The 14,666-nt window shown below is 32.8% G+C and overlaps 1 protein-coding gene across 1 annotated transcript; it reads right to left on the minus strand.

The window, feature by feature from the left end:
* Positions 1 to 817: 817 nt before the first annotated feature.
* Positions 818 to 6,234, minus strand: LOC121126089 (delta(24)-sterol reductase). Its single transcript, XM_040721387.2, has 3 exons — positions 5,665 to 6,234; positions 4,619 to 5,613; positions 818 to 1,328 (listed from the first exon to the last, which is right to left on the minus strand). Exons 1-3 carry the CDS (start codon positions 5,986 to 5,988, stop codon positions 1,085 to 1,087), a joined length of 1,563 nt encoding a protein of 520 aa, XP_040577321.1. The 5' UTR covers positions 5,989 to 6,234; the 3' UTR covers positions 818 to 1,084.
* Positions 6,235 to 14,666: the final 8,432 nt, after the last annotated feature.

Genomic DNA, 14,666 nt, shown 5'->3' on the forward strand with positions numbered 1-14,666 from the left:
AGCAGTTGTCATTATTATTCCATTCCTGAGTAGTGAACATCCTTTCCTAAAGATTCAATTATATTCAAAACCTGATTGAAAATTCGTGTGTCATAGAGCGTAACCCTGAGGATTTGTTAACGAGTTATCATTGTCAGTCCTTGTCCCATATAAAACTCTTGCCAATGCCCAGATTTTTTTTCATTCTCCTCCTCCTCTTTTTCACAGCTGATTGTAGATGATCTAATGAAACCATATGACAACTAAAAGTCTATCCTCCAAAACATTCTTCAAATTGTCAGGGTTACCATATTGATTTTCGGTTTTTTTAATTGCCCATTCCACACTGGATTTTCACATTTGTTCATGACGTTTCATTAGATCAGCATTAATGAGCTGTGACAAGGGATGATGGAGAGAAGGAAATAAACAAGGAAATTTACTAGAATTACTCCAATGTCGATCCTCAATCCTACTTTGAATCCAACAAAGACTTACAATTATAACTCTGCAACGAATCCTTAGGGTTACACTCCGTCTTTTATCGGCATAGATGAATGTTCAATCCAGTTTTGAATATATTTGAATTTTTTTTTGATAATTATAATAATGACAACCTCTAAGCAAAAGAAAATTCATTCGTCAGTTTACCAATTCCATAAGACGGGTCAGCTGAGCCTTCAAAGGATTTAAATCACTCATCATTTACTTTTTTAAATAGTTGAAAAAGACCATATTAAATGACGGAATAAAGCTTCATCTACTTTGAGCTTTAGATCTGAGAGCTCATGTTGTGATATTTGAAATCCCTTTGATAAATTAAAAATGAGTAGACGGATACAGAAATGATTTTTTTTTATTTATCTTTGAAATATTTGTTTTAAAACTATTCTAATTTAACAAGTATTGTTTACTTTGAGTGTATTTTTCCATGACAACGTACGCTTTTTTATAGTTTTTGAAACTTTTCTTCATATTCAATATAATATATTTGCTTCTTGAGTTAATAACCCTAAAATAATATATCCGTGCTTTACAACTACTGTTTTTGTTTTCAATCTACTATATGAAACTATGCTATAACCATTGATTTTCATTATGAGGCTCATGTGTTTGGAGATCGTCCTAATTTACTAACTTTTTCGTAAACAGTTGGAAATGCATCATCAAAGTTATATCGTTTTCTTAATTTATAATAATTTTCCATGGTTTTAGCAAACATGGTATGAAACTCCTCGTAAGTCAGCTGTGTTTCCGCATAAAGAGCCACAAGTGAGCCCGTTTCCAAGCAATATTTCTCAAAAGCCTTTTGTGTTACTGCTTGTTTTAAATTTGGAATCGGAGAAAATCTGTAAAAAGGAAGTGAAATCAAATTAAAATATGGTTAATACTAAAAGCATCTGGAAGGTAATATTTGGCTTTTGGAATTTTTTTGAAAAATCCATAGCCATTTACAAAAATTTTAGATACTAATTTGGATATTTGGGGGGGTTACAAATGTTATTTTTTATTTCTGAAATATGGATAATTACTGAACCCTAATAAAGTAATATTATTTAATATTTTTACTTATTATAAATTTTAAAAAGTATTATTTTATAACATATATTAAAAAAGAAAAATTATCGGATGTTTTTAGCCTTTTAAATATGAGCAACCTCGAACAAATGTAATAGAGCATTTTCATGTGACGTTCGCATTGTTCATGTTGGCCATTTTGGGACCCAAAACAATCAAATTTTATAGCAATAACCCCCTTTTTCATTATAATTAGTGATGTGTCACGAGACAAACTCGTAAATTGGTAATCTAGTTTTATAAATTAAACAAAGAAAAGACACCAAAAACTCGGGTGGTGCGTCTAAAATCCGAGTATGTACTTCTAACTCATCCAAAATAATGTTTCTAACCTTGTTCATTTTTGATAATATTATAAAAAAAATGTACAATGCTCAAAATGTATTTTTTATTACGGATTCAAAAAAGTTTGCATCCAAAAGAGGAAGAAATCTGCTTCATCCGAGCTAGTTGAGAATGTGAATCTTGATATTACTAATTAGAGAAAGGGAAAAACAATTTTTTTTACGACAAATTTTCAATTAGTATTTATAAAATATGATTATTTTTTTTCATATTCCTAATATAATCCGAATTGGTATTTTTATTTATGAAATTTAGAATTTTGACGATGCTTTCTTTTTAATTTAAATGAAGGACTCTCACATTAAAACCGTAATCATATGTAACCTGCAAACAGTACAGATTGTTTTCTAGATCAAGGAAAATAATGAAAATGCTTCACAGCTTTTTTAGGTAAAACGCATTCCACAAAGTCCAATCTCCTTCACGGCCATATTTTTGTAATTAAGGGGTTTGTTAAATAGTACAATGATTAGTATCAAGTGCTTTGAGTTGTTATAGTGTAAACTTCCATGCGTGTTGACTGTTTTTCACAAAACCCGATAAAAACCAGAGAATTGGCCAAGATTTACCTCCTGTTTCTGGAGGTGTTCCGAAAAACGTTTGATATATAGACGCATAAGAGACCGCATAATCTGATCATTTCTGGTCGAATGATATAAAAAGTAGTAGTAGAGACAATGGTCAAGAGGAGTTGTTCAACTACATAGTTTCATTTCCAATTTATTTTACAATCGTTCAGAGTGTTATTACTGAAGACCGACGCAGTGTACACGAGGTACACCACGTTTATATATAGTCAAGTTGGCGGACTAGCTTGACAATACAAAGAAAATATAGGAGCTTGCCATGCTTTGGATACATTAATGTCGTCTGTTCGTGCAATGATGCCTGAGACACGCAGTGGGAGGCACGGCTGCAACAGGATTTTCATAAAATATGATTTTTTGACTGAATAATTAGTTAGCTAGCAAAAACTGTAAGGTAGTATCAGGGGTCCCCCTAAATCAATAAATTTTAGCCTTTATCATACCAAAATCATCAGTTAGGCAAAAATTTGTGGTTTCGTACCCATGAGCAAAACAAGTGGCACTAATATTCACGGGAGTAACGAGTATTCCACCGGGTAACGAGAATACATTCTGCCAAATAAGTACCAGGAATTGTTAATTTAAATTGCCCGTGCTAAAGGGATTTAAAAACATTTTTTCCCAGGTTGGTAGAACTGCCTTTCCTTATGATGCCAAGTTTGAGGGGGATTTGATGACCAGTTTGCTTGTAACAGCTGGATAAGTCAGTCTACTTCACTAGTGCTCCACGATTTTTACTATGAACGAAATTATTGAACAAAAAAATCGTCATAGCGGCTATCTCTTTGGTGGAGTTGTTATGGGAGGTGGGATTGACACCACTTCGAACAGATTTAGATTGATTCAATATATCTGCACCATGTACGAATTAGTGTTGCCAGACAATCTCACGACTCAGTTTGTACTATTCTGATTGAAAATTTGGGAACGGTAGGCGTCACTACATGGCTTGTTCCAAAAAGCTGAACTTTCTGCAAAAACAGTACCGTGAGCAAATATCTTCGGATATGATTGATGGTGCGTATTCCGACCTAACGTTCAGTGAAAGCATCGTAAGTGGTGATGAGATGTGGGTCTGCGTGTAGGACATGTAAACAAGCCAAAAATCATCAGAATGGAGGGAGAAAAAAATCATTGTAAAAATTGTGGAGGAGGAGTTAGATAAACAAACATATCTGGCTGTTGCAAGCAAACTGGTCTACAAATTGTGCTCCAACTTGGCATCGTACTGAAAAAAGTGCTGCCAACCTGCAAAAAAAATATATCAAATCCATTCAGCGCGGGCAATTTAAATTAACAATTCTTGATTCTTTTTTTGACATTATTCCTCGCCTGTTTTTTCTTGTTATTTTTTATAAACTTGAAAATACTCTAGCAGCAAAATTCAGCTTACAGCAAATCAGTCATTATTTTTAAGAAAAGTAATAAACTATTGGAAACAAAACAAAATGGAACAAATTGATTTTTAAAATATTTTCCCAGCAATGTAATTGTTGTTAATAGCTGTAGATTTTTTGATTATTTTTTTTTTCGAAATGTAATATTCCAAATATTTTCCAAAATATTTTTTTTTTTTGTAAATAGCTATGGATTTTTTGAAATGTTTTTTCAAAAAAATTTAATTTTTGAAATTTTTGTAAATAGCTGTGAATTTATTTTTTTATAAATTTTAATTTTTGATTTTCTTTTACAAAAAGTTCACCATTTGAATATTTTTTTTTTCCCAAAAAGTTAATATTTTATTTTTTTTTCCAAAAAATTAATATTTGAGATTTCATTTTTGAAAATTTTTGTAATCAGCTGTGGATTTTTGATTTTTTTTTTAACTTGAATTTATTGGGATATAATAACACCTATGGATAGTCAATATTTTTTTCCAAAAAAAGTAATATTTTAAATTATATTTCCAAAAAAATTACGATATTTTTTTTTAATTTTCGGAAAGTTTTTTTATATAAAATTCCAAAGACCTTGCTTCCCCCGCAATATTAGAAATTTGTCCATTTTATATAGTAAAAATATCAACGTGTAAAATGGACTTTCCCTTAAATTTAGATGCTATTAATGACGTCAGTGAAAACGCTCTATAGATTTGAAAATGAGAATATAATGTCGTCAAAATTACTCACCCATAAATCCCCACATCAATATGAATAGTATCCTTATGGAATTGACTATAGTCCTCCAGGTGCTTAGGTATTAAATGGCGTGTAGGACAAATCCATAATGGATAAACCTTACATTGTTCGTCAACAAATCGGAGTGCATCTTCGAGATTATCTAATTCAAAACCAAAGTCCTGGCAAATAAAATTATCTATTTCTCCCGGAGGAACAAAGCGATGTCTCAAGAACTTTAGGAATGAAAATTTGGGAGGAAGGGTCCACCCTAGAGTGTATCTAAAGATGGGGTGATTACAAAAGTTGGTGAATATGTCCTTCAGGAGCCAAAACCAGGACTTATTATGTCGATGGAAGAAATGTCTCGTAGGAATTAGCTCGGTATACTCCTTGTCCTTTTTGAGAAACTTTTCAACATGGGTGTAGAACCATTCCTTGTACCAACGACCTATGGAGTTGACAGGGTAGGAACTCCGTACAGACTCGTCCACAAATTCTCCTTTCATGAGAATAGCCTTATCGAAAGAGTAGACAATCCCCTCAATGGAATCAATTGTCTCATCATTCACAATTTTTTCAAACTCATGAATGAATTCCTTTATGGATCCAGTTGGAATGTAAGTCAACTTCAAATAAGGTTTATATGGAATAATTTTTAATTCAACAGCCGTTAAAAGTCCAAGGGTCCCATAGCAAAAAGGCGTAGCACAAAATAGTTCCTCATTCTGATTCTCCGTACATTTAAGAACACTCCCATCTGGCAACACTAATTCGTACATGGTGCAGATATATTGAAACAATCCATATTTGTTCGAAGTGGTCTCAATCCCACCTCCCATAACAAGTCCACCAATTGTGAGTTCATCCAGCTCAGGAACAACAGGAAGAGTCCATCCTTGAGATATAAGGTAGTCATTGAGAGTTCCAATATCAATCATGGGCTCAACGAGGACTCGTTGGTTTTTGGTATCCAGATCTATAACATTGGACATGTTGATATTGATCTGAAAGAAATGACTTAGTTATTGAGTCGGAAATTCGTAGCTAAGTATTACTTTATAGCACGTGTCCTTATAGGTGATCTGTTGAAGGGTAATGGATTTATAGCTCGGTCGAGCTGTGCACATGGGTCTTTTATCCCCAGTGTCAAGGCGATGTCGAACCTGTCTCTGAACATCTTTTAATTTTTCTTCATGAGATGCGTTTGAGTAGCCGATGATGGAATTAATTAGTTTTAAAAACTTAAAAAAAAGATCATAGCCAAGAGAAATGGGCACCAGAATGAATATTAGACACCAGGAATGTTCATTGAGAATAAATAGACATAATTTTTCAAAAGAACTGCGATCCTTTTTATTTGAATTTTTTGCTTTGTCCATACTGTGTTTCCTATTTAATAAACTACTTCCATTTCTCAAGTGCCTATCAACGACCAACTAACCATGTTCCTCTAGTTTTTTTAAAGTAAGATTGTCGGAGATGGAAGTGGGGTTCTATAATTTCCTTCAAGCAAGCATACCCGCATACGCTACGTATACACGAGTATATTGTTCGTTATTCAAGTATTGCTTCAGCCTTCTACGTTTACCTCCTATATATAGCTTAGGAAGCAACGGGGAAGCAATGCCTTAATATGTACATAGTTATTAATGTAAATTGTGTAAATTTTTTAGCTGGCCCGTTTTTATTTTTTGTTGTTTTTTTGAATTTGTAGTCTGAAGAATTAATTTTCTTTCCTAAAAAGGTTCATATATATTCAAATGTGTTCTTAAAGACAGGGTCGGATAAAATCTGCAAAAAGGAAGTGTAATATAATGAAAATATTGTAGATACTTAAAAGATTAAAGCTTTATGGGAAAACATATTTGGAAATATTTTTTTTCTTTGCAGTATATAGATAATTACTATATTTTAATGCAGGTAAATCTTATTAAAAATATGAGAAAGTTATCTATTACGATTAAAAACATATTTAAAAAAAAAAAGATAAATTCTCGGATGTTGTTAGCCTTTAAATGTGAGCAACCTCGAACAAATGTAATAGTGTGTTTTTATGTGACGGTTGCGTTGTTCATGTTGGACATTTTGGGATCCTAAAGAACTGAATTTTATAACAGCAAATCCATTTTTTCAATATTATTAAGGAAAGTAATACGGACAAAATTAATCAGGACCTGATTGATAGGAATGCAATCCTTTTTAGTTAAAAAGTGTTTTGTGAACAATTCTTTGCAGAGAAAAACGCCGATTACTATTTGAACGGGTTACAGAGATAGGATCATCACCGGGAGAAACGTGAATAATTACAAGGAGACTTCGTCACAAAATAAAATAAAAAATTAACAAAGAATATTTCTATATTTTTAGATCGGAAACTTCTCAGGCTACACTCACGTAGAACAATTATTCTCGCGCCTAGCAAGGCACATAACACTTTATCAGACTATTTGCGTCAAATCTTGCGTATATCAAATTCATTTTACATTCAACTACTCTACTAAGGTAAAACTAGAGATCTCACAAACAGGCTATTCATTATTATTATTTATTTTTTTGGCAAAATAGATGTATGTCAAAGAAAACTTTTTTCTCATTTTCTTCTTCTTCTAGACGAGGTTATTGAACTTTTATTTTTATTAAGGGGCCAATATTCAAAGATGAAAATTAATATTATCCACTAATTCCAGGTGGTCAATTAAAATCTTAACTGTTAAATCTTATTAATAATGATTGTTAATCTATGTAAACATGTTCAAAACCTTAAACCTTTGAATTTTAAACTTCAAATAGATATAATTTATTAATTAACTATTTAATTTCAACAAAATTACTACTATAAATGTGTGTCTGGGCTCTCTGAATCATTAGTGTGGCCGAGTGGCTTTGAGGGTCTTGATGTTTGGATGACAGAGACTGCAGGCCTTCCTCTCGACATGCACCCAAAAGGCTTAGTCATAGGGGTCCAAGAAATATTCAAAAAAAGTATTGCAACGGAAGAGAAGGGTTTCTTTCATTGATGTGTCAAAAGTGGCCTCTTTATCCTCACAAGACTTTTTCCGCCAACTTTTTGTTAGCTCTTTGTACGTTCTGGTGTAAAAGACCGAGATCTCTTGGATGGGCCCTAATGGAATTGAGGGGATTGGTCTGAGCTGTTTTTTTAAATCCTCCGGGTCCAGTTTGGCCAGTTTGACAGAGATTTTCTTCTTTTCTATCATTTCGGGCATGCTAATGGTGTGGACAGTGCCCTTGGAGACCCTTAACTGCTTGGAGTACACGAATGGAAATTTGTTGATCACGTTCAAGTCTCATTTTCTCGACTTGTACGAAAACTAGAGAGCTCAAGTTGGTTGTCATGAAGTTTAATTAATTAACTGCGAGCAATCATCAGAGGAAGAATATCAACACAAAGTCTACTTCATATCTCGTTGGACAGTCAGTATCTTCTTTCCGAACTCAGCAAAAGCCATCCTCTTTAAAATAGTAGGGGGGGGTTGATTTATAAAAAATGATCAAACCTGGTATTATTTTGGTGAAAAAAAATAATAAATCAGCCATTAAAATATACAATAACATATATCAATATATATTAAATATCATTTTTGGGCCTAATGTTCCAACTGGTTCTTCAGTGAAATGACAGTTTGGTAAAATATGTGCTCGGTAAATTACTCTTTTGCGAAATATCCGTTCAGAAAATTGGCTTTCAGGGAAATGTTCTTTGGCAAAAATGTTTTTGGCCCATAGTCCGCTCACGGAACATACATATGACATATCAACGATACTTAATCAAATGAATGAATTAACTAACCAAGTGCATGACAAATTAACTATTAACTAAAGTCATTTTATAGTAACCATTTTGTCGAGTCATTCATGTATAATGCATACGATTTTTTTTATAAAAGCTCCTTAAGAATATCTAATTATGTTCTTAACAATCTTTATTAACTCTTCAAAAAAAATTTAATCAAAACCAACTATGTAAATGATCGTTGAAATGGATAATTTAAAAAAGTATTCTAGCTCTTCCTGGACAAGTGTCACAATCCTTAAGATTTATCTGAGAAATGTCCTCATATTTGTAGGAGTTTGCAAAAAATTGGCGCTCTGGATGTCCAATTTTTAGGCCAAATAAGTCGTACTTTATAAATGATAAATGTAAGTTTACCCGGTGTTGCCCGGGACATTAAGAAATTAAAATTAATTAAGGACTCAAAGTATTTCAATTTAAATTTTAGCTTCATTCAAAAATCTTCCCACTGCCGCTATAACTAATTTACAGACTGTTGGGATTCTTGAGTTAGTTTTTCAAGATAGGCAAGAGTGATATAACTCTGAGCATTTTTCAAAATGTGTGACAACTCCTGCTCACTTGTCCGGTACTTTCCCCGAACTTTACTGTCTAGGAGGTCCCACAATAGCTCTATTGTATTCAAATCAGAAGATTGAGCTAGTCATTGCATGATAAATAAGATATGAGAGGTTTCTTTCTTATCCAAGACGTTTTTGTATAGCTTGGATGTACTTTTTCGGGGCGTTGTCTTTTTGGAAAAACAAACTTCCTTCCAATTAATAGCAGACCAGAAGGAATCGCTTCTGCCTTCAGGATAGAATGATAGCCATTTTGAAGGAATTAACTAACAATCTCTCATACTTGCCAGAGAGAAACGGGACATATGAAATTAAGCCTGGATAAAACAGCTGGATTTTTACAGACAAATAATTAAAAAATATTTTATGGATCTATTGTTTATAATAATTTTCAAAAAGGTTAAAGTAAAAAATATTGATAAAGTCATAAACATTGAAGATAATAACGAAAAATGAAAAACTGTTTCTTTGCCAGTGTATATTAATAAAGTAAGTTTGTCTGTCTGGATGAATGTATGTATGTATATATTAAAACAAGTTCCAGAATGCACGTTATAATAGCGTCATCATTCTCCTCCATTAAAAAAAAAGTTACAGCATTTGATTGGCCTTGATACTGGTCTTGAGCATTAACCTTTCGAGCAACTCTTCAAAACTTTGGTGAGGATCAGAGGACAATTTGTATTAAATATATTGAACTACACAGTGAAACACTCATTTTTATACAAATGAATTCAAGACAAAATAGAAATTTATCTGTGAGTACAAAAATCCAAAATTGATCTTAGTTTTTCTCTCAGTCAAATGAATGCTGAATTATCCAGGATCATAGTAATTGGGACTATGATCGTTAAGAGTCATTTTTTACCCTCAAAACAATCCCCAAATTAAACGTAGGATTAATAACACTTATGTCAACGTGTTTTGATTGATTCTGACTCTTGTTCTGAACTCGATATATTTCTATTTTTAGGCTGAAAAATGATGAAAAATGATACTTTTCTTTAGACCCTTATATAACTTACTCATAATAACGAGTGATGAAGAATATCAAAGCTTATATTATAAAAAAATATTCAATGATTAATCACAAAAAAAAAGAACAGGACTCAACTGGCCAAGTGCAATACTGTTTATAAACCTTTGTAGTATTCGCTTATAACTTTAAAAGGCTTTCTCGTATGATCCAATGTGGCCAAAAATGAAAAAGATGGCCTTAGTTAAAAAAGGTGGCGGGAAATACGAAATTACTTTTTCCCAAATCTAATTTATTGTTAAACGAATCTGAATCACTTCTTCTTTAAATATACATAGGTTTTAATCACATAGAGTTATATATCCCTTTTCATACTCCAATTGATTTTTACGCTGGTTGTCTAAGCAACCACAACAATTATCGACTACTTGTAGTATGTTTTGAAAGTTTTACTCGTTTCCTAATGTGCCTAGATAGTCGTGGAAAGGCTTCACTCCCCTTTTTGTGGCATCTTTTACAACAGATAGATAACTACTCTTTGATGTACATTTAAATACGTCTTTAAAAAATCAGAACTGATATTTAATATTCGAAATAATACCTAATTATCTTGCCCAATAAATTCTGTCAAATACCTCATTGCCTTGATAGGGGCTCCTGATAAAGTAGACTGCATATTTTTATATTCATATACCATGGCGGTATGAATGAGGTTTAAATCATTTATAAGGGCAGACGTTGAGAACTGGGTAGTCATGCACAAAGAAATATAACAATATACAAATAAATGTAAAACTTGTTTTGATTTTTCAATTTGTGTAGGCTAAAAACTATTTGTGAGTCAATTGAAAAAATTTGACCTGATCGTAGCATCATTGTAAATGAACAAAACATTTTTGCTATTCACTACTGAGCATTGTGAAGAGCTTCAATTCATTGATTATTGTTTTTATTTTTTTTCATAAAGATTCATGAATGTAAGATGGATTAATTCTTGATTGGCCCTTCTTGAATTGTCAAACTCTTAAGCTTTTTTGCAGAGTGAAACTATCATATATTTTTTGTGGGTCTATTTATCTACTTATTCGAAGTAGCGAAAGACTACTTTTTTTTATTTGTGGTTACCTTTTTGTTAATTCAATTCTTAATATACATCCCATGAATATGTACGTAGTCTTACTGCAATAGGATGTCTACAAGCAAGCCATAAAACTCTCTCTTCAACAATTGTACATAGAATAGATATACTAGTCGCAGATAGTTTCTCTAGTCTTCGATGCTGTTGTGTAAAAAACTATTTCTTAAACATTTTCTGTAGATTCAGAAACACACAATGAGTTAAAAGGCGTCTCTTACCGAGTAGGTCAATTATTTTCATGTGGTACTATAGGAACATAAAGTAATTATACTCCTCCATAGGAAAAAGAGAAAACGAAGAACAAATGATTATTTTTTTGCGTAATAAAACCGACTCAAAATTAGAATGCGTCATCCCTATATCGATATTTGCTAATTTTTATAAAATTTTGGATTTAGACTCAGTGTATCAAACCTCAATACTACGTATATGGCGAGCAAGATCGAAAAAAGTTGAGGCAGAGCAATCACACTACCTTAGTCGACTACGGAATTCTGAATTCGAGGATCTCTTGTGATTGATGATGCAGTTAAAAGTATCTCTCTTCGAGTATATCGCTTCTTTTTTTTTTTTTTTTTTTGGTATTAACTCTTGACAAACAATTAAGTCCCCTTTTTCCGGTCTTAATAAATGAAGACTGATCTTAGGCCCTAGCAATTCGTTGACCCAGCACAAAAACATATCCGAATAAAAGCTTGAATTGAAATATTTAATTTTCAATATTTGGGTGACTATTTCTTCTCCAATATTAAAGATAGACAATTCAAATTTTCATACCATGATAAGTATAATCTAATCACTAGAATGTTAGTTTTATAGATATTTTTACCTTTTTTGAATACCAAGTAAATAAAATTGAATTTGCTAGATTTTACATTTTTCGTGTACACCATCTTTAATTCATTAACAAATGTGCGATAGATTTGGATTGTAAATAAAATTCACATTTAAGATAGGAGGGTCGTATGAAAAGTCTGTGCATAGTCCGAAAGATGGTACTAATGGGGTATGTTGAGGTTATGTTTAGTTAGTAGCATCTCTTGGAAGAACATAGACCAACTTTCAGCCGGATCGGTCTCTTTTTTTCTGTCTGGCATTCATTTGAATCTAGGAAATTTAATGATTTTCAAAATATGAACGAACAAGAATTTCATGTGTTGATTAAACATTCCTGTATGAAAGGGAAATCGGCTCAGGAGACTATAAAGAAGCTTGATAAACACTATGGGGAGTCTGGCCCTTCAATTAAAAGAGTTTACAAGTGGTTTAAAACTTTTAATTAGGGACATATGGGCACAAGTGAAGCTGAACGTTCTAGACGCCCTGTTGAGGTTACTACTCCAGAAATCATTGATAAAATCCATGATATGAATATGGATGACAGAAGAGTGAAGGTGCGTGAGATTGCTAGTGCTGTGGGCATCACGCGTTGGAATCCTATTTCCATTAATTTTGCGACCACAACTGCTGAGGTATGGACTGTTGCATTGTCGTGATGGAAAATGTGTCTATTTTTCTGTTGGCCAACCGTGGGCAGCTTGGGTTTCAAATGGGCCAATAACGATGAACAATATGCACCTGTAATAGTTTTACGCTTTTCCAGATAGTCGATGAGGATTATTCCTTGCAAGTCCAAAAGGCTGTTGACATACTCTTTCTAAACAATTCTTCGATTCAAACGAATACCAAACCGATCAGCCTGTCAGTTGGTGTGTGTGTGTTCTTCCACACAATGCTACTAACAAACCAAAACCTCGACACTAGTGCCATCTCTAGTGGACATACACTAATATGTACCCACATATTACAAAAATAAATTTGAGAATGGAATTGTAAATTAGAAAATAACAGAGCTTTTTTTATCAGAATAGTATACGGTCATGTAAGTTTTTTTTTCTTTGTTTTTTTAAGTAGGGGTCATATACCCAAGTACTTTTTCGATATATTGTATCTCTAACTTGTAACATTACCATTTTGGGTGAAAAAAGTACTAAAACCAAAAATAAGGAAATAAAAACATCATACTCAACGACTGAGCCATGAGTATATACATACGCAAAACGCGTACGCATATTATGTAATAGGGAATTTTTAACTAGACATAGGATCTAGACGCCTTCTTACAACTATACTTTGTTCGTTTCCTACTTTCATATTAAAGTTATGACCTCAATATCTTAGTAACCCTGAGAGCTATGCTTATGAAACTGTGCTAATCAGATTTAAACCACAAAAATGTAAAAGAATACTTATTAAATCCTTGAAAATACGAACACAGTGCAGCCATCGTTGAGGGCTTCTGTCCCGGGAGCATGGCCAAGGATGCAAAATGATGCAAGAGAGCTTAAATTGTTGGTAAGAAATCTAATATTATGCTAGAATGTTAAGTTTGTACTATTAGTCCGAACCGGGTAATTGGAACCGAATTTATTCTAGAGAATCAAACATTTTTTGCTTATATTTTTTTTTAAAGGTTCAAAAATGAACGTATGAACGACGAACAGAAAATTTTCTGAAAATGAATGGAAAAAGTGTGAACGGATCCAAGCCTACAAATAACTCTACTTCTGCCTCATTTGACAGCAAGATGGTTTATCTAAAGGTGGAATCTTGCTAAATATAATCTCTAGCAAGGACTTGAAGAGCGTGTACAATTTTCCCTCACCCCCTTCGCCTTCCATGGAGATATCCGTTGTGCAAGACTCGCTTGATGGTAGGCTGTGACATCTTTATCCCTGCCTTGTAGAGAGTTTCCATCAGGCCCTTAGTAGTGGTCTGGACGTTGATGTTGATCCTTCGACATAAATTTATTTTTGGAGGGGGGGCACCTTACGCTTCTTACCACGCTACCAATGTTTTTCCTTTGTGAAGCCTGTATTCGTTGTATATTATTTAATGTACGGTTGTCACAGGGACATCATACTGCCTTGAAATGACTTTTTTAACCTTTCCTTCACTGTGGTTACATACAAGATGCTGCCGCAGTTCTTTCTTAGCTACCATGATGACAAAAAATTGAGTGTCACCTGATTTTTGTATACTCTTCTAGAAACATGCAATTTTGTATCAGGGTTGAGTATTTGGTCAACAAAAAAGATAATTATTTAATTGACATGCCATTACATAGCTTTAGAACCAAGATTTACGCGTTTAGGGTTGATATATGGTCAGGGGTATGAATGTTGCTCAAGGTAGCATTTTTTCATTATCTTTAAATCAAATAACCATGGAATTACAATACTTTTTAATACTGTTTTCTTTTTATTTGTTGACTGCATATTACTCATAATAAAGCTTGAAAATCGAATTAGTTTAATAATAAAAAATTGAAAACCCCATCACAATGAGCAAGGGTATGAATATAGAAGAAAATTATATTAATAAAGAACAAAATAAAACAGGATTTGCATTACTAGTTATGACGACTAATGTATAGAAAATAGAAAAATCATTGAACTTATTCCTTTCTTTCCCTCTGGTGTAATTCATGATGAAGAGTAATCATATATAGGGATTTGTTGACTCATACAAGGAATTTATTCTTTTTCTTGAGGAAGAAAGGTTAAAATTTA

The sequence above is a fragment of the Lepeophtheirus salmonis genome, chromosome 11 (assembly GCF_016086655.4).
Source record: "Lepeophtheirus salmonis chromosome 11, UVic_Lsal_1.4, whole genome shotgun sequence".
Lineage (NCBI taxonomy): Eukaryota > Metazoa > Arthropoda > Copepoda > Siphonostomatoida > Caligidae > Lepeophtheirus > Lepeophtheirus salmonis.

What these genes read in the sequence shown, in the direction of transcription:
- LOC121126089 (XM_040721387.2), bottom strand. Translation starts at nt 5,988, where the DNA reads ATGGACAAAGCAAAAAATTCAAATAAAAAGGATCGCAGTTCTTTTGAA. An exon ending in ATAAGGACACGTGCTATAAA is followed by an intron (nt 5,614 to 5,664) that starts GTAATACTTAGC and finishes CATTTCTTTCAG; the next exon opens with ATCAATATCAACATGTCCAA. An exon ending in ATTGATGTGGGGATTTATGG is followed by an intron (nt 1,329 to 4,618) that starts GTGAGTAATTTT and finishes TCCTTTTTACAG; the next exon opens with ATTTTCTCCGATTCCAAATT.